General features: G+C 67.3%; 2 protein-coding genes across 5 annotated transcripts; one reads left to right on the top strand and one right to left on the bottom strand.

Annotated features, from left to right (window-relative positions):
* The first annotated feature begins 5,724 nt into the window (after positions 1-5,724).
* On the top strand, positions 5,725-8,727 carry CCDC188 (coiled-coil domain containing 188). The gene is made up of 9 exons (XM_055404396.2): positions 5,725-6,264; positions 6,395-6,502; positions 6,655-6,759; positions 7,013-7,069; positions 7,186-7,245; positions 7,337-7,401; positions 7,588-7,645; positions 7,751-7,800; positions 7,888-8,727. Exons 1-9 carry the CDS (start codon positions 5,725-5,727, stop codon positions 8,072-8,074), a joined length of 1,230 nt encoding a protein of 409 aa, XP_055260371.2. The 3' UTR covers positions 8,075-8,727.
* Positions 8,728-8,745: 18 nt separating this feature from the next.
* Positions 8,746-23,665, bottom strand: ZDHHC8 (zDHHC palmitoyltransferase 8). 4 transcript variants are annotated; one of them, XR_008683019.2, is made up of 12 exons: positions 23,447-23,665; positions 16,221-16,342; positions 15,922-16,079; positions 15,145-15,317; positions 14,840-14,942; positions 14,313-14,404; positions 14,067-14,208; positions 13,755-13,875; positions 13,569-13,681; positions 11,856-12,820; positions 10,002-11,165; positions 9,354-9,494 (listed from the first exon to the last, which is right to left on the bottom strand). XR_008683019.2 is itself a non-coding variant. In XM_055404389.2 (11 exons), exons 1-11 carry the CDS (start codon positions 23,548-23,550, stop codon positions 9,269-9,271), a joined length of 2,319 nt encoding a protein of 772 aa, XP_055260364.1. In that variant the 5' UTR covers positions 23,551-23,665; the 3' UTR covers positions 8,746-9,268. The 4 variants fall into 4 exon arrangements, 3 of the variants coding, with proteins under 3 accessions (XP_055260364.1, XP_055260363.1, XP_055260365.1); XM_055404389.2 differs by lacking the exon at positions 10,002-11,165 and having other exon boundaries at positions 8,746-9,494; XM_055404388.2 differs by lacking the exon at positions 9,354-9,494 and having other exon boundaries at positions 9,907-11,165.
* Between the last annotated feature and the right edge of the window lie 1,079 nt (positions 23,666-24,744).

The raw sequence follows: 24,744 nt of genomic DNA, 5'->3' as shown, positions 1-24,744 counted from the left end.
CCAGCACCAGGGAGTGCCAAGATCTGGGGACTGTCAGGGACCCCCAGCCCCAACCCCGGGTGGCATGGCTGATGAGCAGCAGAGAGCCCCTGCCTGCGGTAATTAGCGTGAAACGTGCTGCCTTCGCCAGGGAGGAAAATCTCATCTTGGCAATACACGTCCAGAGCAGGTTCAATTTCACCCGAGGGGCCATAAAACCCTTTTCCAATCACCTGGAGCCGTGGGCTGCCAGCGCCGTTAATCCTGGGGATGTTATTTAAAGCCGAGACGTCACTCGGGGAGAATCAGGTCCGAGCCCCACAAGGAGCCCCTTCGGTTCCCACAGGTGCCCTGGGAGCCAGACACGGCCACCCAGGCGCTGGGCAGGCCGGGGGCGTCCTCAGCTGCCCTGGGTTTCCCCAGCCGCCGCTAGGCTGGCGGAGCCCCACATGGGCCCACCGTCAGGGCAGCTCCACCCCGCCCACCCCCCCAGACTTCCATCATCCCACAGACTCTCTTTAAAAGTCGTTTCCTTGATTACCGAGGGTAATGATGAAAACATGTAATTGAATCTCCAAGAAATTACCATTTTTATAACTTGTGCCCAGTTCCTAGGGTAAATGAATGGCTCCCTGCACATGGCAGGGGCCCCAGGGCGCCTCTACCAGGGGTGAGCCTGTCCCCTGTCACTGGCGTGGGCCCTGCACTGTCTCCCAGTAGGGGGTGGGGGGCTCCCTTGCTGGAAAGCCATCGGTGGTTGGAGGGAGCAGGGTGAGGGTGGGTCAGGGAGGGCCGCAGAGGGCAGGCCTGGCCAGGGGGAATGGGGGCTCCCTACCTGCCCCTTCCTGCTGACCACCTGCCTCCAGGAGCCAACTGCCCAGCAGGCCAGGTTGGGCACCAAAGGGTCCTATGGTATCTCAGGTCAGTGCCAGCAGGGAGGCTGGAGAGGTGACCGGTGTTGGAATGGTCATAAGCTGGTAGGCTGGTGGGTCCAGTGGGTAAGGTAAGTGACTCTTGTGGCTGCGTGGTTGCTGGGTGGCTGAGTGTTGGTCCCTGCTCCCTGGGAAGGGGGACACCTCCAAATCAGCACGGGAGTCTTAGCCGTCCCCAGCCTGCAGCTTCCACCCTGGGAGCCCCGCCCAGGCCCAGGCCCTGCACACTTCCCTGACTTCTGAGGCCCAGCCAAAGCCACGATGGTCCACTTCACCCCGCATCGGCTATCGGTGCTGTGCCCCCACAACCCACCTCACCAGGACACAGCCTGGCTCCACGGAGCAAGGGCTGGGCCCTGAGGGCTGAGAGGTGCAGGCCTTGGGGCCCAGTCCCACGTCCAGAGAGCCTGCCCTGAGCAGCCCCAGGCTCTGTGCCCAGCAAACACGCCAACACCGGATGTGTCTGCCTGACCAACTCTGAGAAGGATGAGGCCGGGCGTGTAGGGTACAGGTGGTTCCAGGCTTGTTTCTGTGGCAGCACCGCAAGGTCACCCCCAAAGCGGTGGCTCTGCCCGTGACCGGCCCCTGCCCCAGGCCCAGGGCGGTGGGCACTCGGCACAGAGCAACCACCTCCCACGCGCCCCACTGCTGCCTCAGGGGCTCCTGGCCGCCTGCCCAGCCTCCCAGGCACCTTGGAAACCCTGCAGGTGACCACCCCCTGCCCACCCTGACCCACGGGGAGTCCTGGACACCGGCCTGCCCCGCCCCGAGACAGGCTCTCGCCTCCCAGCGCCTGGGCCTCACAGGCTGGAACCGGGACCCCTGCCAGCTGTGTGCCTGCTGACATCCAGGCAGCCTGGGGCCAGCCCGGGGCCGCCAGAGGGTCCACATCGGGGAGCCCCACCGCAGGCACCCACACCCCGGGCAGGGAGCAGGCAAGGGGCTGAAGGAGGAGCCCCAGGGTGAACCCCGGGGAGGTGCTGGCAGGATGCGGTCAGACCACCCACAGGAGCACAAGTCCAGCTGTGGAGGACTTCCCCCCCCACCCACCGCCCCGCACTGGCAGATGCGAGCGGGGATCACCCTCCGGGCCTCAGGGTCCCCGAGCCTGCAGCCCTTCTGCGGGCTTGTGTGGCCATCTGGTGGTGGATTCCGGGACCTACGCCTGGCCAGCCTAAAGAGGATGGATCGTCCCTCAGAGCCCAAGAGCCACGGCTACGCAGTCTCCACCCCCCACCTGACTCGGGTCTCACTCACCCCTCTGCATCCACTCCCTGGGGCAGGGATGGGCCCATGAGCGCCCCCCTCCAGCTCCCAGAGAGCACGGGCCAGGGGTGGGGTGGAGAGCAGGGTGCCCATGTGTCCTGGACTCTGGCCCCAGGAAGGGTCTCGGGAGGTGACCCCAGTAGCTGTCCAGAGGAGCTCCAAGGGAGGGAAGAGGAGTAGGCTGCCCAGTGCACGCCCAGGGAGCCGCTCGGTCACCCAGGGTGGGCAGGCATGCCCGCCCCCCAGCTGCGGCCTCTGAGACGGACCTGCCGTGGGAGGACCCCACGGGTGCCTGCTCACCCTTCAGCTGCACCCACTCCCAGGGCCCAGCCCGGTCTGCTCCCCATCCCTCAGGCCAGGGTGAGCTGGTGTCCACTCCCCTGCAGCACACCAGCCCTGGTTTGGGCCAGTCAGTCCACAGGCTGTCCCCCTCACTCAGCCACTCCCGGTGGACCCGTCCTCCTGGCTGCTGGTCTGGCCACTCCCTTGCACCCCAGGAGGGTACCAGACCAGCCTTGGAGCCCACGAGGCCCAGCCTTGGGCCAGCAGTGTCCGTCACAGACTCGGACCCCCAGGCCCCGGGAGTGGCCTGAAAGCCCAGAGATGGGGGGTGGTCCCCAGCCTGGGGCTGCCCGAGGAAGCCTGCAGGCCCAAGGGTCTGAGGGTGGGGCCGGTCCATATCAGGGGCCTGCCCTGGGGATATGGAGAGGGGGTTGCCCCTGAAGGCTGAGACTGGCCCAGGGACCCCGAGCTCCATGTGCCCTGGGCCTGTTGACCCACTTAGGAAGCAAGCCTGGGGTCCTGGACATTGGGGCCACAGCAAGGCCAGGCAGGAGGTGTGCGGCCTCCAGGCCTCTCCCTCACGGCCCAGCCCTGTTCACAGTGCCAGGCTGCCCTAGGCCCCTGGGCGTCATGGCACCTTGGGCAGGGAGCAGCTGCCATGGCAACTGGCGTCCAAGGAGGCACACTGCCTGGTAACAAGGGCCGCGGCTCCCCACGACGCTCGAGCCGGTGCAGCTTCCCGCTGCGGCACAGAACTCGGCCACAGGGACTCACCCCCAGCCCCTAGTGAGCCTCCTGGGGCCTGGACTTGATTCGGGTGTGTGGGGGCACCCCCATGGCAGTGAGGTTTGCAGGGCGTTCTGCTGTGGGTGCGTGTGTGCGTGCACACGTGTGCTCGGTCATGTCCGACTCTGCGACACCACAGCCTGTCTGTGGAAAAGCCGTCACAGCTGGAGTGCCCTCTGAGAGCCTCCCAGCCCCTGGGCCACTCCCAAGCTCAGGGCCGCACTGGGAGGACCACAGGGACGGGCGAGGAAGCTTTCAGGGTGTGGGGTCTTCGGGGCCGGGCTCCAAGCCACCAGCAAGCTTCCCAGGCGGGGCACAGGCTGCATCCAGCAGCGGGTTCCAGGCAGCTGGGGGTGCTCCGGTGCCACTGGGCGTCCCAGGCACCCCTTCCTGCAGACCAGCTGGGAGCCCAGGTGAGACGCGAGGCCCTGCCAACAGTTCCCCGGGTGTCTTTGCTGTCAGTACTGGGGCCCCCGTCTCCACGAGGGGCTCCTCTCCCCGCCATTGAACGTTCCCCAGCACCTCTGATTCCTGATGGGACGGTGCCGCCCACCCCACCCGGGGGATGCTGTCTTCTGCAGCGGGGAGTGGGCTCAGGAGGCGCTCAGGAGGCCGTGGGGGCCTGAGACGGGCTCCGGGCCCATCTTTCCCTCCCAGCAGGGCCTGTTGCTGGTGCCCAGATGCAGCCCCAGAAACACAGAGCGGCCTCCTGGGGCCGGGCCGCGTGTCCAGCTGGGCACAGGCTGTGGGCGGTGCGTGCCCCTCCCCTGTGGGTGTCCCGCACTCAGCGGGGGAGCCGGACCACCGGCAGACGAGGGGTGTTGACGGACTTCTTCAGATGGGACGTGGGGGCTGACCGCACCTGGGTGTGGACAAGGCAGGGCTGCTGACCTGGGCTGGCCAGGGGGCGGCTCGGGGGGCCGCCCAGCACGTGCAAGATTCAGCAGGTGGCAGGGGACCCACAGGCAATTCCCCAGGCTGCCCCCCTCCAGACGTCTGCCCAGAGGACTCCCCGGCTGCTAATGGGGAATAGCAAAGCCCTTAACCATTCCAAACAGAAGATCCTCAAGGAGAAGCAGCAGGAAGTGAAAGCTCCCCTCCACCCCCAAATCCACTTTGTCCCTCAAGGAGAACAGGAAGCTCTAAGAAAAGAATAGGGAGACGCAGAGAACAATGAAAACGTCCTGGAATGTTACAGCAGGGTCTCCCATGGGGAAGGGCCTGAGCTACCGGGAAACACCATCTGACTGGCCCAGCCTAGCAGGCAAGCAGCCTGAGGTCAGAGTGAGTGGCCGGCTGACCCCCAAGGGTCTCCCGATCTAGCTCCCCACACCAGAGGCTAAAGCAAACACCCATCAGCCGAGCCTGGTCCACTTGGCTGGCCCCACCGGATGGGTCTCTGTGGTCTCACTGGGCTTGTCAGCCCCCTCCCGGGAGCTGGGGACCCACCAGGACAACCAGAGCCCTTCCCCGTGACCTGGAATCCGAGAGCAAGGTCACAGAGGATCTGGAGAGCAGTGAGAAAGTCACCGCCTGACACACAAGCATTGTTCAGACCTCCTGGTAAGAGCCCACAGGCCCAAGCAGATCCCCTGGGCTCAAGCTAGCCCAGATCCCAGGGTCATGTTGCCGACGGTCAAGGACACAGGGACGGCCAGGATCTGCAGCTGTGTCCCCGACACGGACACTCAGGTTTCCGCCAACCCTCCTTTCTGAGAAAGCTGCTTGAGGATGTGCTTCTGTGAAACAAGGGAGGGAACTGAAAGAGAGTGGGCTGTGAGTTGGGGCTCCAGGAGTGGGGGTCACCGTGGAGGGTGGCGGTGTAGTGGGACAGAGAGTGGGACACTGCATGAGGCTGTTAAGAGGGGAGGGGAAACCGGGGGGAAGGGTGGGGTGCTGGATCTGGCTGGCGCTCTGCAGTCCCTGAAAAGACCCTTGAAGTGGCGAAAAGCTGCACCAGAGTCCAGCCACTGAACAGGCTGTGGCTGCGAGTGGGTGACTCAGCCTTGGATAACAGTCCTTGTGGGACCACTGAATGTTCAATAAATGACTTAAAAAAAGCAAGAAAAAAACTTGGAGATTCACAGGTGAAACGGTCAGCCTGTGGGATGATCTCTTCTGGGTGGAGAGAGGTATGGCCACTGCCTCCAGGAAGGCCTCAGCCTTGGGGCTCTCGGGGAGGGGGGTGGGCAGGGCCACACTGGACACCTGCTGCTGTTTGACTTTGCTTTTAGCTCTGCAGGACCTGCTATGCAGTTTAAGACAGTAGCTGGTGGGACATGGTGGGAGGGGCCCGGTCAGCAATGCTCCAGCCTCCGCCCCAGCCCATTATGACCTCCCTGGTCCTGCCCAGGCCTTTGTGACAGCTGCCCCTGAGGTGCCTGTGAGCCATGACACCCAGAGCTCCCTTAGTAAGAGGGTGGCAGGACAGGCCAGGCCAAAGCCTGGACCTGGGGTAAGGAAGGGGTCACAGGGAGGAATGGAGGGGCCGAAAACCCTGGGACCCTGTGGCCACACCCACCCCCAGTGCCCCCAGCCCCCAGCTCCCGGCAGCCGCAGGGGGTGCCTGGACCCGCCCTGCCCGGGGCTCGCCAGGTGGCCCTGCATGGTGCCTCTCAGCCCCACCCATTCGATGGAGACTGCCAGGTCTTTCTCAGCCCTGGGGACGGGGGGTGGGGGGCCCAGGGTCGGGGGCGAGGTACCCGGGAACTTCATCACAACCGAGGACCGCGAGCGGCAGCAGCAGAGGCTGCGAGAACCAGCAAGGCTGAGACAAGGACAGACGGACGCCAGGCTGGGGTGGGGCTGGGCCCTGCACTCCAGCCGCGAGCGGGAGCAGCGGGCTGCCCGGCAGGCAGCAGGGCCCAGCTTGGGGCCCCGGCCCTGCCCATGCCCACCCCCGATCCCGGGCACAGGGGCCTCGGCCTCACCCAGGGCAGACCCCCCCCAGCTCCAGGGCCTTCCCCTGGGGCCCGCCGAGCAGCCCTTCCTCCAGCTGGAGCAGGAGAACCAGAGCCTGGTGAGCACCAGGCCCCGGCCCCACCAGACCCCACGCCCTGCACCCAGGCCCCGCCAGGCCCACGCCCTCTCCCCAATGCCCCCCCCAGACACGGCTGTCCCCATCTTCCCATCTCTGTGCCCCACCCCAGAAGAGGCAGAACCAGGATCTGCGGGAGCAACTGGGGGCCTTCCTGGGGCCGGGGCAGCAGTTCCTGCCCTTGTGCCCCGAGCACTCGAGCTGCACGGCCCTGGCCTGGGTGAGTGCGGGGTGGGGCATGGCCCCGGGAGGACCGCGGGTGGCTCTGTGGAGCGCCCTGTGGCTCCATGCGCTCCCCACCCCACTCCCAAGCAGTCCATGACCACGGACGCCGCCGATGGCCTTGGGGCTGAGCCGGGGGCTCCTCCGCAGCCCCCTGAGCAGGCCTGCACCCGGCCTCTGGAGGACAGGGCTCCTCTGCAACTGCTGCGGCAGGAGCTGTGCCGGGGCGAGGAGTCCTTCGTGCAGCAGTCCCAGGTGGGCCGGGGGCCGGGGCGGGGAGGGGCCGGGATGGGGCGGGGTCAGGGAGTAGTTCCTGCAGCAGTCCCAGGTGATCCCCGGAGCCGAGCCAGGGGCGGTGGGGAGGAGTTCGTGCTGCAGTCCCTCGTGGGCCGTGGGCCCAGGGGGCAGGTCCGGGGCGGGGCCGGGATGGGGAGGGGCGGGGCGGGGCGGAGAAGGGAGCCGACCACCCTCCAGCCCTGCCTCGGCCCACACTGCGCCCCCTCCCCAGAACGAGCTGCAGCAGATCCGACTGTCCTTTGAAAGGAAGAAAATGGCTATCACCGAGGTGCCACCTGCAGGGGTGGGTGGGGGCGCCGGGCGGGGCTCCACTGTGGAGCGGGGCGTCCAGCACGGGTCCTGCTCCATCCTGAGGGCGTGACCCAGCCTCGCCCCTCCCACCAGGTGTGGGACGGCGTGGCTGAAGTACACATGGCCCTGAACAACCAGGCCACCGGGCTCCTGGTAGGTCCCCAGAGGCGCGACGCCCAGAGGATGGGCGGGCGGGGACGGGGCAGGCGAGCAGAAACCCCACTTTACTCTCTCTGGCCCCCAGAACCTCAAGAAGGACATCAGGGGCGTGCTGGACCAGATGGAGGACATCCAGCTGGAGATCCTGGGGTGATGTGGGGGCTGGAGGCCCGGGGGCGGGGGCTGGCTGAGCTGCGATGGGATCTGGGTCAGGGTGCGGTGGCCCCGTCCCTAACCGGTCCCCAGCTCCCCAGCGCCAGGGCAGTGGTGTGGGCTGAGGTGCGGGCTGAGGACGGGCATACCTATGGTGCTGACTGCAGCACCCCCGCCCCTCAGGGAACGGGCCCAGTGTCGCTCCCAGGCCAGGAAGGACCAGAAGACGGCATGCAGAGGGGTAAGCCCCCACCCCCACCCTCCCGGAAGCCGCGCTCGGGCAGCCGGGGAGGAGCCGGGTGAGCAGGCCTGCCCTGACCTCACCGGCTCGGCCCCTCCTCCGCAGAAGGCACGGCTGCAGCTGGGATGCTCCGAGGGCCTCAGAGGCCAGCTCTGGTAGGTGGCCCCGCCGGCGCAGGGACCGAGCCCAGTGCCCAGGGCCCGTCCCCGGGCGCCCCGCCCCCTGACCACCGCCGCCCGCAGGCTGCTGGCCCTGAGGCTGCTGCTGGGCGCCCTGCTGGCCTGCACCGCCGCCTACGTGTACGTGGTCGACCCCGCGCCCTTCGAGGGGCTGGTGCCGCCCCTGCTGAGCCGCGCCGCCGTCTGGAAGCTGCGGGCCCTGCTGGGCCCGTTCCTGCGCCTCGAGGTGGACGGCTTCCTGCCCTTCTAGGCCGGAGGCCCAGCGGCCCCAGCGAGGAGAAAGCCAGCAGGCCGGCGCGGCCCCCAGCGCCCAGCGGCCGCGCCGGCCCCCGCCCACGGCACTGCGGCGCACTGTCCCCAGCCGGAGGCTTGGAGAAGGGAGGGGGCGGGGACTGTCCTGAGGGCCGGGCCTGCAGCCGGACATATAGTCGTGACTCTGGGCCTGTGTGCTTGTTTCCGTGGATACCGGGGCGGGCGCTGGAGGCTGTGACGCCTTCCCAGGCTGATCTTGCAGCGAGGGTACCCGGGGTGGCGCCCCTCTCTGGCACCCCTCACCCACCTGCTGCGGGGGCAGCCTCTCTGCAGCCCCCTTTCCACCAGGAGGGGAAGGGAACCCCAATGAAAGTGAGCTCTCCAGGCCTCATCTCCGGGTGGGCGGACCTTGGGGAGCAGGTTCTCTGCCCCACAGGTGCTGCTGAACCCAAACACAACCCGCGTCCCTATGTGGCCTGCCACCAACCTCCCACACCTGCCCAGCCACCACCCAGCGCCCTCCCCCCCCATTCCTGTTTACCTCCCCAACGCAGGGTCCCTGTCCAGTCCAGGCTTGAAGGACAGGGGGACCACGGTGGTGGACAGAGCCATGGAGGTAAAACACCAAAGATTTTATTTACTGCATTAAACTGGGGCGAGGAAATACCTTTTAGAAAACAGAGACCAGATTTGTGGCTGCTCGTCCCCACGTGGGAGAAACAGCTCTGCTGGCAAGGGGGCGGGGCTGGCCAGGGCCCTGCCCCGCCCCTAGGGATGTTGGGGAGGCCCAGCTGGCTGGGGGCTGCAGGAGCTTAAGGCATCCGTTCATATGCAGGGTGCAGGGGGAGGGGGCAGTGCAGAGACCTGCAGGGGCCGCCTGAGACCCCCGCCTGGCCCAGCCCACAGAGGCTGGGCTCCCTGGGAAGGAAGGGACGCATAAAGTGCTTGGTCAGGCAGGGGGTCGGGTGCGGGGGCAACGACAGCCCAGAAGGCTGTGGTAGCCCCAGCAGCTCTGGGGCCCCCGCCCGGGGGGTCTGACCCTCTGCGGCGGGTGGGGGCCTCCTGAGCTGGGAGGTCGCAGGGTCACCGGCCCTGGGGGGCTGGGAGTCAAGTCAAGCTGTGGCTGGTGGAATGGAGACCCCGGGGCCCCTCGGGTCCACAGCAGCCCGGCCCTCCGGGGCCCCAGAGTGGCCTACTTGGTGTCCCGCTCGGGCCCCGAGAGGCTGGGGAAGAGGCTGGAGGCAGCCAAGTGCAGCCGGCACATGGCCCCCCGGGGGGGCGCCCCTGGGGCTGGGCTCCAGGGGGCCCGCAGCGGCGGGTGGTCCTCTGGGAGGCCGAAGTGGCACAGGTGCAGGCCGGGGGGCGCCCAGGGCTGGCCGCGCCGCCCCCATCCACGGCTGCAGGTGCCGATCCAGCCCCTGTGGGTCGCAGCGTCCAGTGAGAGAGAAGCAGAAAGGCGGAGGTCAGCGGACCAGGCCCTGCCCCGGGCCCCCAGTCCCCAAAAGGCTGTGGATTCCCCCCACCCTGCCCACCACGCGTCTGAGAAGGGGTGCAGGGACCGGTCCAGCTGCCCGACATCCAAGCCCGTGGGCACCCCCTGCTCAGGGGCCCTGGGGCGGCTCAGCCCAGCTCCCCCGACACCCTGTTACTGCTGGGGTGACACAGACACGGGGGGCCACACACCGCTACTCAGCCTCCAGCCTGGCACCGGTTCAGGAGCGCCCACACAGAGCAGCCAGGTCTGGACAGGCTGCCACCCCCTCTCCCACGGCCTGAGCCCCTCTGCCCCACCCGGAACCCTGGTCTTGCTCAAGGAAACGACCCAAGTGACTCTTTTTCTTTTTTTAATAAAATTATAGATATATAGATGTAGATATAAAAACACAGAACAGACACAACGCAAGCGGACGCTGCCGTGTGCTTACTCTCGGGCCCTGGCACCAGATGAAACTCCGAGCCCTCCCGATGTGCTTCCCACGTGGGCCTGGGCTTTGCGTGCCTTGGGTGGGGGTCTCCAGTTTGCAGGGAGGGGGCTCGGGGTGGCCCAGGCCCCCAGGGGCGGCGTCGGGCCTCCTGTCTGCCCCCCCAACCCCCGTCGCCTCCCACAAGAGCGTAAAGCAGAGGTTAAGGCTTCAATTAAAGCGCGTTTCCAGGCAGGGTGGGGGAGGGGGATGGCAGGGGCCTGAGCGTTGACACGTGGGATGCAGCTCAGAGCACAGACGTGGGGATGTGCCCACCAGCGGGGGCGAGACGAGACACACGGAACCAGGACCCCACCCACAGCTGGCTGTCTGTCCGTCTGTCCACCTGTCTGTCAGAATAGCTGGGTGCCTGTGGGCTGGGCCCGTGCTCCCTGCAGGAGAGCTGGCCATGCCAAGCTACAAGCTTGCAGCAGGTCCCTGAAAGGCAAGGGGTTGAGGCAGCCGGGCGGCGGGGCCCTCAGCTCAGGCCTCTGTCCGTCTCTGGGCCGCAGGGACCCGCGCAGAAGGGAAGCGGGTGGGGCCGGCCAGGTGACAACCTCAGGGGCACAGGCGCACTCCATGCCCCTCGCCGCCCCAGCTCACGGGAGCAGGACCACCAACACGCAGGCCCTGCAGCCCCGTGGCCCCATGGCGCCTGGTGAGCAGGTGCAGACGGGCGGCCAAGGACGAGGGATGGGCCGCGGAGGTGTGGCTTTCCTTGCCGAGGCGTCCACGCCAGGCCTGGGCCTCCTCTCCAGGAGCAGAGAAGCTGGGAGGGGTGGCCGTGGGGGGTCGTGGTTCCCAAGGCGCTCGGCGACGGGGGCAGTCGGTCCTCACACCGAGATCTCGTATGTGGTCCCACCCACGCCGGACACCTTCTTAACCAGCGTGTGCCGGGCGGGGCTGGCGGAGGGCCCCGGGGGGCCGGGGGCCGGCCCCAAGCGGGTCAGACCCGGGGACTGCCCATTAAGCTTACTTGGGGGGGTCTTCAGCTGAGGGTGGTCCCTGCATCGAAACAAGCAGACACGCGCACACGGTGAGCACAGGAACACGGCAGAACATGGCCAGCGGAGGCAACGGACAGCGGACACAGACAGACGGAGCCCTGAGCGGCCCCTGCCTCTGAGCCTGAGCAGTCCCATGTGGAGATGGGGGGTGGGGGTGGAAGACAGACATCTGTCAGAACAGCCACCATCCCTTCCCAGGCCGCTCAGCACAGACCGAGAGCACAGGGAGGCCAGGTGGTCCCCGGCCAGTGCATCCGTGTCCTGGCGCCCTGAGCTAGGGAGCCCACGGTCACCCTCTGACCTCCTCCTTGCTCCCTCGGAGGAAAGCGAGGGGCTGCCCTTCGACCCTGCAGCAGCTGGGTGCTGACTAATAGCGTGGACCTTGCCGCCCGCTGGGCCTGTCACCCAGCCTGCCTCCGACCCCTGCCTGAGCCTCCCTTTGCCCGTCTCTGAGCAGGGAAGCCCCCGGAGGGCCAGAACCATGGTGCCCAGACCGCACGTCCCGCTGTGGGATGACGTCACCCTGACTTGGCCTTCTGAACACAGACAGTTGACCGTCTCTAGAAGGACCCAGGATGCCCCACGCACTGGGTCTGTCAGCCCGGGAAGAGTGTGAGCTGTTTGCTCAAGGTGCAAAATCACCTGCCCCCACCCCAGGGCATCCTTGGAGCCAGCGACCATCACGCTGGCCAGCAGGAGCCTCCAGGTTGGGTGAGGCCCACCCCTCAGGGTAGCCTCAGGCCTCCTGGGCAGCCTCCCAGCCAAGAGCCCCGCAGACCTGCCCCATGCCTAGTCGCACCCCAGCACCCACCTCTGCACAGCCAGCGAGGGTGGCGGTTCCGGAAGATCCGCATGGATGAAGGTGACGGCCTTGGGGCCAGCATAGGAGGGTGAGCAGGGGGTGCCAGGTGGGGACGGGGGCACCTGGTGTGCTGGTGACCTGTGCGGGCCGCTGGCGGGCCGGGCCCCTGGGCCACCGCTACTGGCCAGGTCTGTCTGCAGGGAGGAGGAGGAGGTCCGTGGTGCCCGGCTCACTGCGCTGGACAGCGAGGACAGCGAGGTCTGCAGCGCAGGGTTGCGGGCGCCCCCGAAGCCGGGCCCGGCCACCAGGTCATCCCGGGAGCTGCAGCGCAGCCCGGGGCCGCGTGGACCCTCGGATAGCACGCCAGCCTGCTGCAGGCTGTAGGAGCTGGGCGTGTCGTAGACGCCCGAGTCGCCGAAGAGTGAGTCGGCCTGAGAGCGCAGCAGCCGCTCCCGCTCCTCCCTGTCCTTGCGCTCCTGGATGGAGGCCATGATGGTCCGGGACAGGTTGTCGTAGCGCACTGGCGAGGGCTCCCGCGGCCGCGGGCCCAGCACCGGGCTGAAGCTGCGGGGCGGCAGCCGTGGTGGGTCGCCTGGTGCCCCCGCGTGCAGGTAGGGTGAGCGGTAGCCGGGGGCACCAGCTGCAGGGTGGGCTGGGCAGGCGTGGCCCCCGGGGGAGCTGGGGTTCAGCAGGCTATCGTAGGACAGGCTGCCGTTGCGGTTGGGCAGCGCGTGGGGGGCAAAGAGGCTGCGGTGGGGCGTGGGGGGCCCACCCTCGGAGCGCAGGGGCTGCAGGGCCACGTGGTCCCCGCCCCGCCGACTGGCCGCCTTGAGACTCAGGGAGCGCAGGGCGCCTGAGAAGGTGTCGGCCGCGCTGAGGGGCGGGTAGTCAGGCAGGTCCAGGCTGGGTTCAGACACAAAGTCCAGGCTGTGAATGCTGTCCTCCCCCAGTGTCAGGGAGTCGGTGCCCGTGACCTGCAGGGAGAGAAGGCACGTCTACGTCTGCCCACCCCGAGAACTGCCGGATGCCCTGAGCCCTCTAGGAAGCTGTCATCAAGTGCTGGCAGGAGCAGCGACGAGCTGCTCCCAGAAGACCGCAGTCCCCGTGCCCACGGAGGGGAGAGGCCCAGGGTGGGCACGGCAGGCAGTGTGGGTGGCCTCAGGGCACATGGACAACCAGCCAGACCCTCTGTGGGATCCAGGACAACCCCAGGAAGGAGGCGACCATTCTAAGGGTCACTGGACCTTGGCCAGGCAGGCCATCAGTCCTGGGGGAGCTCCCTGGGGATCCGGGCGTGCTGGCCCATCACGGGCCTGCCCTCCAGTGGCCATGAAGGAAGCATGCAGCCTGGGGACCTCAGGGCTCTTGTTCTCTGCTCGGGCCGCCCACCACCCCACATGAACGCAAAGAATAAATGTGCTTCCTTCAACAATCTCAAATTCCTCTGAAGCCTCCACGGGGGCCCTGAAGGCCTCAGGCAGTGGCTAACGTGGAATTCCAGGCACCGCGCACACAGTGCTCCCGGGGGCAGCGCCCACAGTGGCCCGGGGAAGAGCGCCGAGCCAGCAGGCAGGCAGGCCAAGGGTCAGAAGGTCCAGGACACGCTGCCCCAGCTGGCACGCTCACCCTCTGTGACCCAGAAGGGGTCTTCAGGAGCGCCTCATGGGGGCAGGGCCTCCCGGGCAGGGCCTCTGGACCCCGGGCGGGGCCAGGCCGCCTCACCTGCTCCGCCGGCCCGCAAAATGGCACCTTGGGGCCCGTGGGAAAGGCGGGTCGGAACTTGTACATGGCGGGTGTCGGGGGGCTGGTCCTCTGCGCCGCCGACAGGGCGCTCTCTGGAGGAGACGGGTCGCGGTCAGGCTGGGATCGCTCAGCACCCCTCCCTCCGCTCGGGCGCTCCCACCTCACCAGCACTGCCCGGGCGCGGGGTCTGCAGGTCGCTGCCAAACGTGCCGGCCTCCACCTTAGGGGGCAGTGGCGGCCCCAGGTCCAGGGGCTTCTCATCTAGCCTGTCCAGGCTGCCCTTGGACTGGAAGGGGATATGGTCAGTGGTGTGCAGGGTACAGGCCAGGGGCAGGGCTTTACTGGGGACTCCGTCCTGGCGCCCAGGACCCTGACCCTTCCTTTGTTCAGCTCGGTCATCTTCCTTCTACTTCGTGGTCCCGCCAACCTGACGGCTTCCCGCCACTCCCCATCCCCCGCCCACCCCTGGGTGCCTACCTTGCTGCGGCCCAGGCCAGCCTTCAGCCCATTGTCACTAAGCTTGACCTTGAGCGGTGGTGCTCGCTCCAGGAGCTCCGGCCGAAGGAAGGGTGGCTTCAGGCGAGCAGCCAGCGGCAGCCGGGGCGGCTCCACCACATACCTGCGCCAGGGCAGAGGGTCAGTGGCCAGGGCGACCCGGCTTGAATGCGTGCCGAGAGGAGGGCCCACCAGGCAAGAGCAGATTGGATGGGCTGAGCGTCTCACCGGGGCGCCAGGGGGCTGCACAGCACGTGCTCCACGTTCCCGTAGCAGCCACGGGTGAAGGGGTTCACGCCCCCACGGAACTTCCCGGTCACCTGTGGATATGGAACCCCTCAGCCAGCCTGGCCACCCAGGGTCCAGCCAAAGAGAGAAGGAAGACAAGCAGGGACAGCGAGGTTCCTCAGAGGTCAGTGGGCAGCGTCAGCCCAGGGGTGTCCCCCACCTAGGTCACCAGGACCTGCGCCTGCATGCACATGAACTTCTAGGTTCTGATTCACTAGTGGCCACAGTGGCCACCAGCGGGGGTGTGGAGGGGAACAGGGCAGGCAAGACCCTACATGCCAAACCCCACTGGGGACTCCAGGGCTGGAGCCTCCCCCAGTACTGCTGCGCATCAGTCAAGGGCCCCCAGGCCCCTGCTCTGACCACGCTCCTGCACGTCACGGTGTGGCCCCGGCTCCTCGCTCAACGGATTAGGGGCCCGCCCACACCCATCCCCGTCAAGAATGCACGGCCCCCCACGTCTGTACCTGCTCGTTGGTGGTGCGGCCCCGAGTGACCAGCACCACGTGGAAGCCCGTGAGGCCGACGACGGGGATGAAGAAGAGGCCGGCCACACACATGACGGCCATGCTGGCCCGTTAAGGCCAACAGCCGAGGACGAGGACGGAGCAGCTGCCTGTGGACAGACGGCTCTGGCCCTCCGCACCACCCTCTCAAGGAAGGCGACCCACTCCCCGGGGGCTTCAGGACTCCGCCCCAGCCCTCCAGGCCTCGACTTCCCCGCGAGATGTGTCCCCGGCCCACACCGCCTTTGTGGTCAGGCCAAGGATACGTGATGGTGGTGTGGGCGGCGCCCAGCCCCTCCGCGTGGTTCAGCACGTAGACCAGCCCAAAGGCGACGACGCCCACCATGTGCGCGCTAAGCGACAGCAGGAACAGGAAGAAATAGCGGTAGTTGCGGCGCCCGATGCAGTTGTTGACCCAGGGGCAGTGGTGGTCGAAGTCCTGGGCGGGAACAGCACGTCAGCACGCGGGGTGTGAGGTGGGGCGGAGGCCGGACCGCAAGCGGAGCAGAGGCGGGGCCAGGCCGAGCAGAGTCAGGGGTTGGGTGGGGCCGAGCAGAGGTGGGGCCAGGGCAGGGCGGGGCCGGACTGCAGGCAGAGCAGAGGCGGGGCTGGGCGGAGCAGAGGTGAGGCCAGGGAGGGGCTGGGTCAGGGGCGGGGCCTAGCCGAGGGGCGGGGATGGGGCGCGGCGGGGACGGAGCCGAGCAGAGGTGCGGGCTGCGGCGGGGCGGAGCGGAGCGGGGGCGGAGCGCGGCCGAGCCGAGGGGCGGGGCGCAGCGGGGTCAGGGGCGGGCCGAGGGGGCGGGGCGGGGCCGAGCGGGTCAGGGGCGGGGGCCTAGACGAGGGGCGGGGCGCCGCGGGGTCAGGGGCGGGGCCGAGCAGAGGGGCGGGGATGGGGCGCGGCGGGGGCGGAGCCGAGCAGAGGTGCGGGCTGCGGCGGGGTCGGGGGATTGGCCGAGCCGAGGGGCGGGGCGAGGCGGGCTCAGGGGCGGGGCCTAGACGAGGGGCGGGGCGCGGCGGGGTCGGGGGCGGGGCCGGGCCGTCACCTCCACGCAGTTGTCGCAGACGCTGCAATGGGAGCACCGCGGCGGGCGGTAGAAGTGGCAAGTGGCGCACCACTTCATACGGACCTGGATGCCCCGCACATCCACGTTCTTGTACAGCGGGGCCCGGAAGTCGTCCTCCTTGTCCTCATCCTCATCCGCTGCGGCCAGGGGCGGCAAGAAAGTGACCGCCCTGGCAGGAGAGGCCAGCCCCTCCCCAGCCAGTCCGCTCCCGGCCCGGCTCGCCCTCGTCAGCCACTCACACTCGAGCGAGTGGGGAGCCGCCCCGCACAGGGCCCTACCTCGGGGGAAGACGCCAGGGTCCATGAAGGTGGCCATGCTGAAGTTGGCCAGGACAAAGAGGAAGAGGATGCCATTGTAGACGGGGACGGCTGGGGACACGGCGCGTGTCAACCATGGGCACCTGTGCCGGACAGCAGGGCAAAGCTGGGTCTGGGGTGTGGAAGGTGTGTGGGGAGGATATGCGGGGCAGCAGCCTTAGGCCACATGCATGCGGCGCTCAGGGGGGCCACCGGAGCCAGCTCCGACCCAGCCACCCCCGAGCACCTGCCAGGAACTCAACTCCAAGTTGAGGAAACTGAGGCTCAGAGAAGGCCAGCAGGGGTTGGCCAGAGCCAAGCCTTGTCCTCCCGCCCCCGTTGGGCATCTTTCCTGGGTCCCCTGCCCTGGGAGGGGTGGACACAGATGGGGTGAGAGCCCCTCTCTGCCCATGTACTCTGATGGGCAGAGGCCAGTGACCCGCTGGGCAGCTCAGGTCAGCCCTGGGCCTCACCCAGACCTGTCCCCGGCCTGGCAGGCCCCTGATTCCAGGGAGGTTCTGGGGTGTGATGTGGGGAGCTGCCCTTCCTGCGTCTGTAAATGCATGGTGGGGAGGGTGCATGCCATCCCCTGTGGGGTGCAGCCTCAGGGCCTGGGCCCAGGTGCGTCCGCACCCAAACAGCCTCATCTCATTATTTTATGTATTTGTCTGTGGCTGTGTCAGGCCTCAGTTGCAGCACGCAGGATCCAGGTGTACGGGCTTCTCCCTTGTCTAGGCGCGCAGGCTCAGTAGCTGCGACCCACAGGCTAAGCTGCTACGGGGCAGGAGGGACTCAGCTCCCCAAGCAGGCATCCAACCTGCATCAGGATTGGCAGGTGGATCCTCAGCCCCCGGACCCCCAGGGGGCCCCAGCCCCTCCTTCTCAGTCTGTCACCTTTCTCTCCGCAGGGCAGGACAGAATTCCTGTGGACTCTGAAGACACAGACCCCTACCGCTTCGCCACCTCTCATCACCCCTCCACACTGGGCTCCAGGGGTGTCCCCTCTTCCAGTAAGCCTTCCCAGACTGCTGGCTCCCTGCAGAGGTCTTGCTCATGTCCCCGGTGGACACTCTGGCACCAGAGTGTCGTCCTAGTCCTCACAGGACCTGCCCGCAGCCCTCTCTGAGGATATGCCTGGCCTCAGGCAGTGGCCCAGGGCCCCGTGCCCCACCCTTGGCGGTTCCCTGCGTCTGCCCACCAGGCTACCACGAAGTGCCTCTGGCTCCAGGCTCCCTGTCCCTCCTGTGCTGAGCAGGGGGTGCCCAGTGGGTCCGCTCCACACACCCAGGCCCTGCATGGAGGCCAGGAGCCCCCAGGATCCCCGACACCGGCCTCAGGGACAGGCACTGTGGCCACGCGTGAATGAGTCGTGCGGGCAGCCCTGGCCAGCCCACACCAGGCACACTGGCACCCAAGCCTGCCTTGGCCAGCCGCCAGCCCCACCACCCCAGCAACCACCTCCGTGCGGGTGGAACTTCTCTATTTTTAGTGGAAAGCGAGAGGCTATTTAAAGACTCTGCTCCCACGGCAGCACGCTGGGCGGGCTGGGAGCCGCACGTCACCCCTTCTTCTCCGGGACCTGCCGTAGAGGTGACACGCAGCCCGAGGACACGGTGTCTGTGTGTCAGGTGGCCCGCCCTCACCGTGCCTGCACACGGCGGGGAGCAGATGCCTCCCCCACACCCCCTCCGCATGCTGGCCCGGGCACGCATGCGGCACTTGGTGCACGTTTGTGGCCTCTCGACCAGTGCCATTTGGAGGGTCGGCGGTGGGCCCCAGAGGCGTGCTCTGCCCAACGGGGTGGGAGGGGCTACTGGCAGTGGAGACAGGTGGGTGAGACAGAGCCGGGACCAGCCGGGACCAGGGACAGGTGGGTGCTGCAGACCTGCCCTGGCACAGAGAACCGGCTCCCCACGTGCCTTCTGGAGACGGCCGGCCACAGACTCCATGTGGAAGGAAATGTGCTCCCCTGTGCTGGTGCCGTGGGGGAGCCAGCCCGCTCCTGAGGAAGGGGCCGGGACGGGAACAGACAGACACGCAGACACAAGGTACAGCGGGGTGCCATGACTGTGAGCCCCGCTTCACCATTGCGGGTGGGTATCAGGGTTGTCACCCTGCCCCCGGCAGCCCATGCCTCCCTGTCTTCCCTGAGCCTCCATGGCCCTGAGAAGCAGCGGGACCAAGGCAAGAGCAGCAAGGCGGTGGAGCCACACTTGCAGGATGGCCTCTGCCCCAGACGGGCACCACCCACCCCCCAGTGCCCATGGGCAGCACGTCCCAGGGAGGGCAGGGTGCAGCCTCAGCAAGGGCAGGGCAAGCCTGGGGGGACACGGGTTTTCTGACAGGGGCCTGAGCCCCCTCCATTCACCATCTCCAGCCCCCCAGGCTTGACTCGAACACAGGGTCAGGGGCTGCCCTGCACCCTGGCATCCGTCCTTCTGCTCGCAACCTCCACCCCAGGCATGCCAAAAGGGGTCTCAGGCCTGGGTCCCCCATGGGGACCGGCTCAGTCACTAGTGCTGCCAGGACCCAAGAACAGCTAAGCAGGGGAGAGAACAAAAGAGCACACATCCCTGTGAGCACGCACACACGCATATGTGTGGACACTGCATAAGCATGCACACACACAGGACAAGTGCAACACGACAACCAGGTGTGTCCTGACGTGTGTACGGACAAGCACGCTCGTGCACACAGGACACGTGATCAATGCGACAGCCGGTGTGCGCTGACGTGTGTACGGACAAGCACGCTTGTGCACACAGGACACGTGATCAACGCGACAGCCGGGTGTGTGCTGAGGTATGTATGGACAAGCACGCTCGTGCACACAGGACACGTGATCAACGTGACAGCCGGGTGTGCGCTGACGTGTGTACGGACAAGCATGCTCGTGCACACAGGACAAGTGCAACATGACAACCAGGTGTGTCCGGACGTGTGTACGGACAAGCACGCTCGTGCACACAGGACACGTGATCAATGCGACAGCCGGTGTGCGCTGATGTGTGTACGGACAAGCACGCTCGTGCACACAGGACACGTGATCAACGCGACAGCCGGGTGTGTGCTGACGTGTGTACAGACAAGCACGCTCGTGCACACAGGACACGTGATCAACGCGACAGCCGGGTGTGCACTGACGTGTGTACGGACAAGCACGCTCGTGCACACAGGACACGTGATCAATGCGACAGCCGGTGTGCGCTGATGTGTGTACGGACAAGCACGCTCGTGCACACAGGACACGTGATCAACGCGACAGCCGGGTGTGTGCTGACGTGTGTACAGACAAGCACGCTCGTGCACACAGGACACGTGATCAACGCGACAGCCGGGTGTGCGCTGACGTGTGTATGGACAAGCACGCTCGTGCACACAGGACACGTGATCAATGCGACAGCCGGTGTGCGCTGATGTGTGTACGGACAAGCACGCTCGTGCACACAGGACACGTGATCAACGCGACAGCCGGGTGTGTGCTGACGTGTGTACAGACAAGCACGCTCGTGCACACAGGACACGTGATCAACGCGACAGCCGGGTGTGCGCTGACGTGTGTACGGACAAGCACGCTCGTGCACACAGGACACGTGATCAATGCGACAGCTGGTGTGTGCTGATGTGTGTACGGACAAGCACGCTTGTGCACACAGGACACGTGATCAATGCGACAGCCGGGTGTGCGCTGACATGTGTACGGACAAGCACGCTCGTGCACACAGGACACGTGATCAACGCAACAGCCGGGTGTGCGCTGAGGTATGTACGGACAAGCATGCTCGTGCACACAGGACAAGTGCAACATGACAACCAGGTGTGTCCTGACGTGTGTACGGACAAGCACGCTCGTTCACACAGGACACGTGATCAACGCGACAGCCGGGTGTGCGCTGACGTGTGTACGGACAAGCACGCTCGTGCACACAGGACACGTGATCAACGCGACAGCCGGGTGTGCGCTGACGTGTGTACGGACAAGCACGCTCGTGCACAGAGTGGCACACCCATACCCACAGACATGGAAGCAGACACGCTCCCCTCTGGTGAACTCCCACCCCCTGCCCTCTCTGGATCCCCGTCCGTTCCTCGTGGGCCGGGCAAGCGTGAGGAGGGAGTGAGGAGGCATGTGCTCGGCGGGCAAGGCCTGGCGGGCGCTGCCCGGGCGTCTGAGTCTGCACTGGGCTCTAGGGGCACCTCTTTGTCCTCGGGATGACCTCCCAAGCCCCTGGGGAACAGCGTGCTCCAGGCCCCCCTGCCAGCTGGGGGTTGGACACCGCCCACCAGGGCAGCCGTGCTACGGGCCCGGGCCAGCCCCCTCCCCCTGAGCCTCCCGTGACCCCATCTGGGCCTGCAGGAGACCCCACCCAGCAGGATGGGGGTTCCACAGAGTAACAAGCAGCCACGGCTAAATGCGGAATGGAAAATTTTAGCTCAGACGTTTTCATTTAAATCGGATTCTTCATTAACACTGGCTAATGAAGCTCAGGCACGGGGCAGCCAGGACCAGAGGGTGGGCGGCCACTCTGCCCTGGTCCAGCCATGAGGGCCTCTGGCTTCCTGCACCCACCCCATGGACCCCCGAGCAGAGGAGGAAGGTGCCTCAGGGCACCAGGTCTCCTCAGGCCACACGTGGCAGGTCATGGCAGGGGGCTCACCTTTCCCTGAAGCCCCTGCCAGTGGCCCCATCCACGTGGGCCCGTCGCAGGCTGGCTTGGTCCTAGGCTGGGCCTCATGGCCCGACTGGGCATAGGGACCACTTAGGTCCATCGTGCCAACCCCTCTGTGTGACATCCAGAGGGGATCCCAGTGGGTCCAGAAAGACAAGACAGCCCAGCCCCAACGTGGGTCCTGGCCCAGCAGCCCTGGCCCTCTGATGCTCACAGGGTCCCCATCACTCTGCTCCAGGAGTGGGAAGGGGCGGGGCAGGGACCTGGCCTGGGGCTCTCAGACCCCACCCCCCAGCACCTAAGCCAGCCTGGCACGGAGCCTTCTGGTGCCCAGGGGGACAGGACTGTTCTGAGAACCCAGGAAAGATTCCTGGAGGAGGAGGGCCGCCAGGCAGCTCCCCTGTGGCATGCTACCCTTCCTCAGGGTGGGGACCCCCACCTCTGGGCATGCTCGCCATGCCCCAGCCTCTCCTGGTGACAGGTCTGAATGTCCTGCCAGCCAAGCTGCTCAGCGAACTGGCCCAAGGCAGGGGTCCCCGGTGCCCTCAGCCTGGGCTCCCACTCTGAGTCACACCAGGAGCTGGTGTCTGTTCCAACCTGCCTTAAACGGGCAGCTCATATTTCCTGACAGCAGAGAGGGGCCAGGGGCCCCAGCATCCAGCAAAGTCCAAGAAGCAGAGAAGACAGAGTCCCAATCCCATGGGGGCCCGAGGCGGGGTGAGGAGAGCCCCGGAGCGGGGGTCTGGCTCCATGCATGGCCTCGGACCAGAGGTAGGGGGACGTGAGGCCTTCCAGGGAGGGCACTGCCCGGCCCCCTGCTCGCCTGGAAAGGCCCACTGCAGGCAGCGTCACTGGGCCTGGGTGGCCTGGCAGAACCCCCGCAGAACTGCACCACCTTGGTGGAGCCCAGCAGGACTGGGCTGAGAGCAAGACCAGGTCCTTGATGGTCACTCAGCCAAGGAGCACAGTCCTGGGGCACAGGGAGGGTCCCCGGGCAAGAGAATCACTGCGCCTGGACCCAGCCTGTGCCCCCACGCCCCCACCTTCCACACCGAGCTGCCCTGGGGCGCTGAGCACAAAAGGCAGGGCAGGGGCCCTGCACGCCGGCCCCTAGGGCTGGGGTCGTCAGAACCCTCTGAAATCCAGGGAAGTCACAGAAGAGCCTTTCCTTGGGGGGTCAGGGTGCTCTGAGCAGGAGAGAGGATGATGCTGAGCTCAGCTTCTTGTTAAACTTTTCCCTTGCATCTCACAAGTTCTCACCAAGAACACGAATTCCTTTTAAAGTCAGAAGGACTAACGCTGAGCTGCACTTGGGTGTGAGGAACCAGCAGAGGCCAGGCTGCCGGGCTGAGGCCTCCCCAGGGACCCCCACCCGGGCCCAGAGGCAGAGCAGGGAGCCCGCCCCCCAGAAGACCCCGCGGGACGCGGCCCCGTCGGCCCGCGCCTGCTGCCCACAGCCAGCAGCATCTCAGTGACAAGAACACGTCTGTTCGCCAAAGCCAGAAATAAGCCCGTCCACACAGCCTTTTTTAAACACACTCCTGGCAGCCTGCAGCGCCCACCCAGCCCAGCAGAGCCCGCTCGCCTGCGGGTGCCCAGTGCAGCCTGGTCGATCTCAGGGCGCTGCCTGCGCCCCTGCCGAGGGGAAAGCGTGCCTGGCTGGCCGCAGTCACCCCAAGCCTCAGGTCCCCAGGAAGGCCGGGGAGGTAGTTACTCCAGTCACCTGGCCATGTCCCAGTCTGGAAACCGTGGCAGGAGGTGGCCGCAGACCTGTATGGCTGAAGCCAGGGTGCCCAACCGCTCCCTGTGCCTGGGGTGGGGGGCAGGGGGCAGGGTCACAACAACGCAGAGGGAACCTTGTCATCAGCACCCGCCTGGTCTGCACCAGTCCAGGACCGGCCGGCCCCCTGCCTCAAGGGTCCCAGTGCCCACTGGAACCAGAGTCCCTGGATGTGGCCTGGTTGGGCCCTTTGGTTGTGACCACTGGGCCTTCCTGAGGAGGTCAAGGGAAAGAGGAGGGCACTGCCAGGCCAGCGTCGGCGGTGGCCGTGGGGCAGGCACGTGGCAGCCGGGCCAGGCCACACCTACGCGGGAACAACTTGGCTGTGGCCTGGGGCTGGATGGCCAGGAGGGCACCCGGGGCACTGCTTGCAAGGGGGGCTGGTGGTCCTGCGTGGCCGGCGTCCCCTCGTGGGCCCATGGGGAGGGCAGGGCTGCAGCCACACCCTGTGCAGACCCACACGCACTCCGCTGCCCCGGGCGGGAGGCTCGCACCCAGAGGGGCCTGCCTCGGCACTCCGGGGTTGGGGGCCTGCCAGACCCCAGGGTCCTCACACCCAGAACTCACCTGGCCCTGCCTGGTTCCCGGCATCAGCCTTGGCCCAGAGTGGGGGCTCGCAGAGCCCGCAGCCCTGTGCCCCCCGGCCGGCCCAGCCCACTGTCCGGCCCCCAGTGGGGTCCAGTCCCACCGGGCCGCGTCCAGCGCCCTGCGCACAGCCCTGCCCCTTCTGGCCCTGGCGCCCGCCGCGGCCGACTCACGTGAACACGAAGAACAGAGTGCTGGAGCCGACCAGCAGCGCGGCCGCCGTGGCCACCGGGATGTACTTGGCGGGTTTGAGGCGCGTCCCGGGGCTGCGGGGCATCCTGGGTGCCGCGCCGCCGCATCCCTCCCAGGGGCCGGGCGGGCGGGGCCGGCAGGACAGGCAGGACCCGGCGGCGGCGGCGGCCCGGGAGGAAATCCCACCCCGCGGGCGCGGCGGCGCGGCGGCGTGCTGATGTCAGCGCGCCCCTTAAGGTGGACCGGCGCGGGGCCAGGGGCCAGGCGGGGCCCCTCGCGACCGCCGCCCCGCCCGGCCTCCCCGCCCTGCGCTGGGGGGCGGGGCCGGGCTCGGACCCTCCCGCCGGGGGGCCCCTCCGGGCCACTCCAGCCGGGAACCCGCGACCCTGGGGGGCTGCTGCGGGCCAGCGCACCTGGGGTCTGGTTTACTAGGGTTCGCGCTGCCGCCAGGCCCCACGTCAGGCCCACGGGCCCTGCGGAGACCTTTCCCTGAACACCTCCGAGCTCCTGCGGGGGAAGGGCCAGGCCCCTCCTGCCTGGAGCGCCCCCTCTCCAGCCCCAGGACATGTCCAAGGGTGGCCGATCATGACACGGCAGGGCGCCTTGGTGGTTTATTCCCTGCCCACTTCACAGCCCCTGAGCCGGCGAGAGGGCAGCTTCAGGCAGGATAAGGAGGGCGGGGCGCTGGCCCTCTCCATTCCCAGGCTGCAGGCCTCACAGGACAGAGTGGGGCACCCTGCCCCTGCCTAGGACAGGCCGCCTGGGCAGCCTCACCCTCTGCAGGAAACCCCACCCCTGGACCTCGCAGCTGCCACTTAAGGTGGACCTGACCACAGTGAGGTCGGGCCAGCCTGGGTCCCCTGCTCTGAAACCAAGACCTTCAGCCCCTCCCCAGGTGGGAATCCATGGGGGGTGCGTCTGCTTCTCTGTGGCCAGAACCCCGCGCAGACACGTGCCTGGGCCGCTCAGCTGCCGGGGCCCCAGGGCAGCTGCTGGACAGAAGAGATGGTGTGGGCGTCCTCCCACCACCCCTGGCCACAGCCTCTGCCCAGCGGGAAGCAGCCCCCAGGAGGCCCAGGGCCGCAGGCAGGCAGGGAGCAGACACCTCCTGGCTCTACCCAGCTGCCTCTGCCTCCAGTGGCCTGAGGTCCTGAGGACACACTGCGGTCCTAGCCCTGCTCCTCAGGGTCTCTGGGTCTGTAGGGGTGAGTGCGGGGCATGGGCAGGAAGGATGTGTGGGATCCCTTCCCAAGGGCAGCGGGGAGCGGGCCTTAAGTGC

Source organism: Moschus berezovskii, chromosome 19 (genome assembly GCF_049115385.1).
Source record: "Moschus berezovskii isolate FMDL1 chromosome 19, NW_MosBer_1.0, whole genome shotgun sequence".
In the NCBI taxonomy this organism is placed as follows: domain Eukaryota; kingdom Metazoa; phylum Chordata; class Mammalia; order Artiodactyla; family Moschidae; genus Moschus; species Moschus berezovskii.
Note: the sequence above shows the minus strand (reverse complement) of the source record. Positions and strands in the feature narration are given on the sequence as shown.

Excerpts from the sequence above, each read along its gene's own strand:
- ZDHHC8 (XM_055404388.2), bottom strand. The coding sequence starts at position 23,550 with ATGCCCCGCAGCCCCGGGACGCGCCTCAAACCCGCCAAGTACATCCCG. Across the intron at positions 15,318-15,921 it reads TCTGCGACAACTGCGTGGAG|GACTTCGACCACCACTGCCC; the intron begins GTGACGGCCCGG and ends GTTCCCGCCCAG. Across the intron at positions 13,682-13,754 it reads CCCGCGCCCGGGCAGTGCTG|AGAGCGCCCTGTCGGCGGCG; the intron begins GTGAGGTGGGAG and ends CGTCTCCTCCAG.
- CCDC188 (XM_055404396.2), top strand. The coding sequence starts at position 5,725 with ATGGAGGGGCCGAAAACCCTGGGACCCTGTGGCCACACCCACCCCCAG. Across the intron at positions 7,246-7,336 it reads ACCAGGCCACCGGGCTCCTG|AACCTCAAGAAGGACATCAG; the intron begins GTAGGTCCCCAG and ends TCTGGCCCCCAG. Across the intron at positions 7,801-7,887 it reads GGCCTCAGAGGCCAGCTCTG|GCTGCTGGCCCTGAGGCTGC; the intron begins GTAGGTGGCCCC and ends CGCCGCCCGCAG.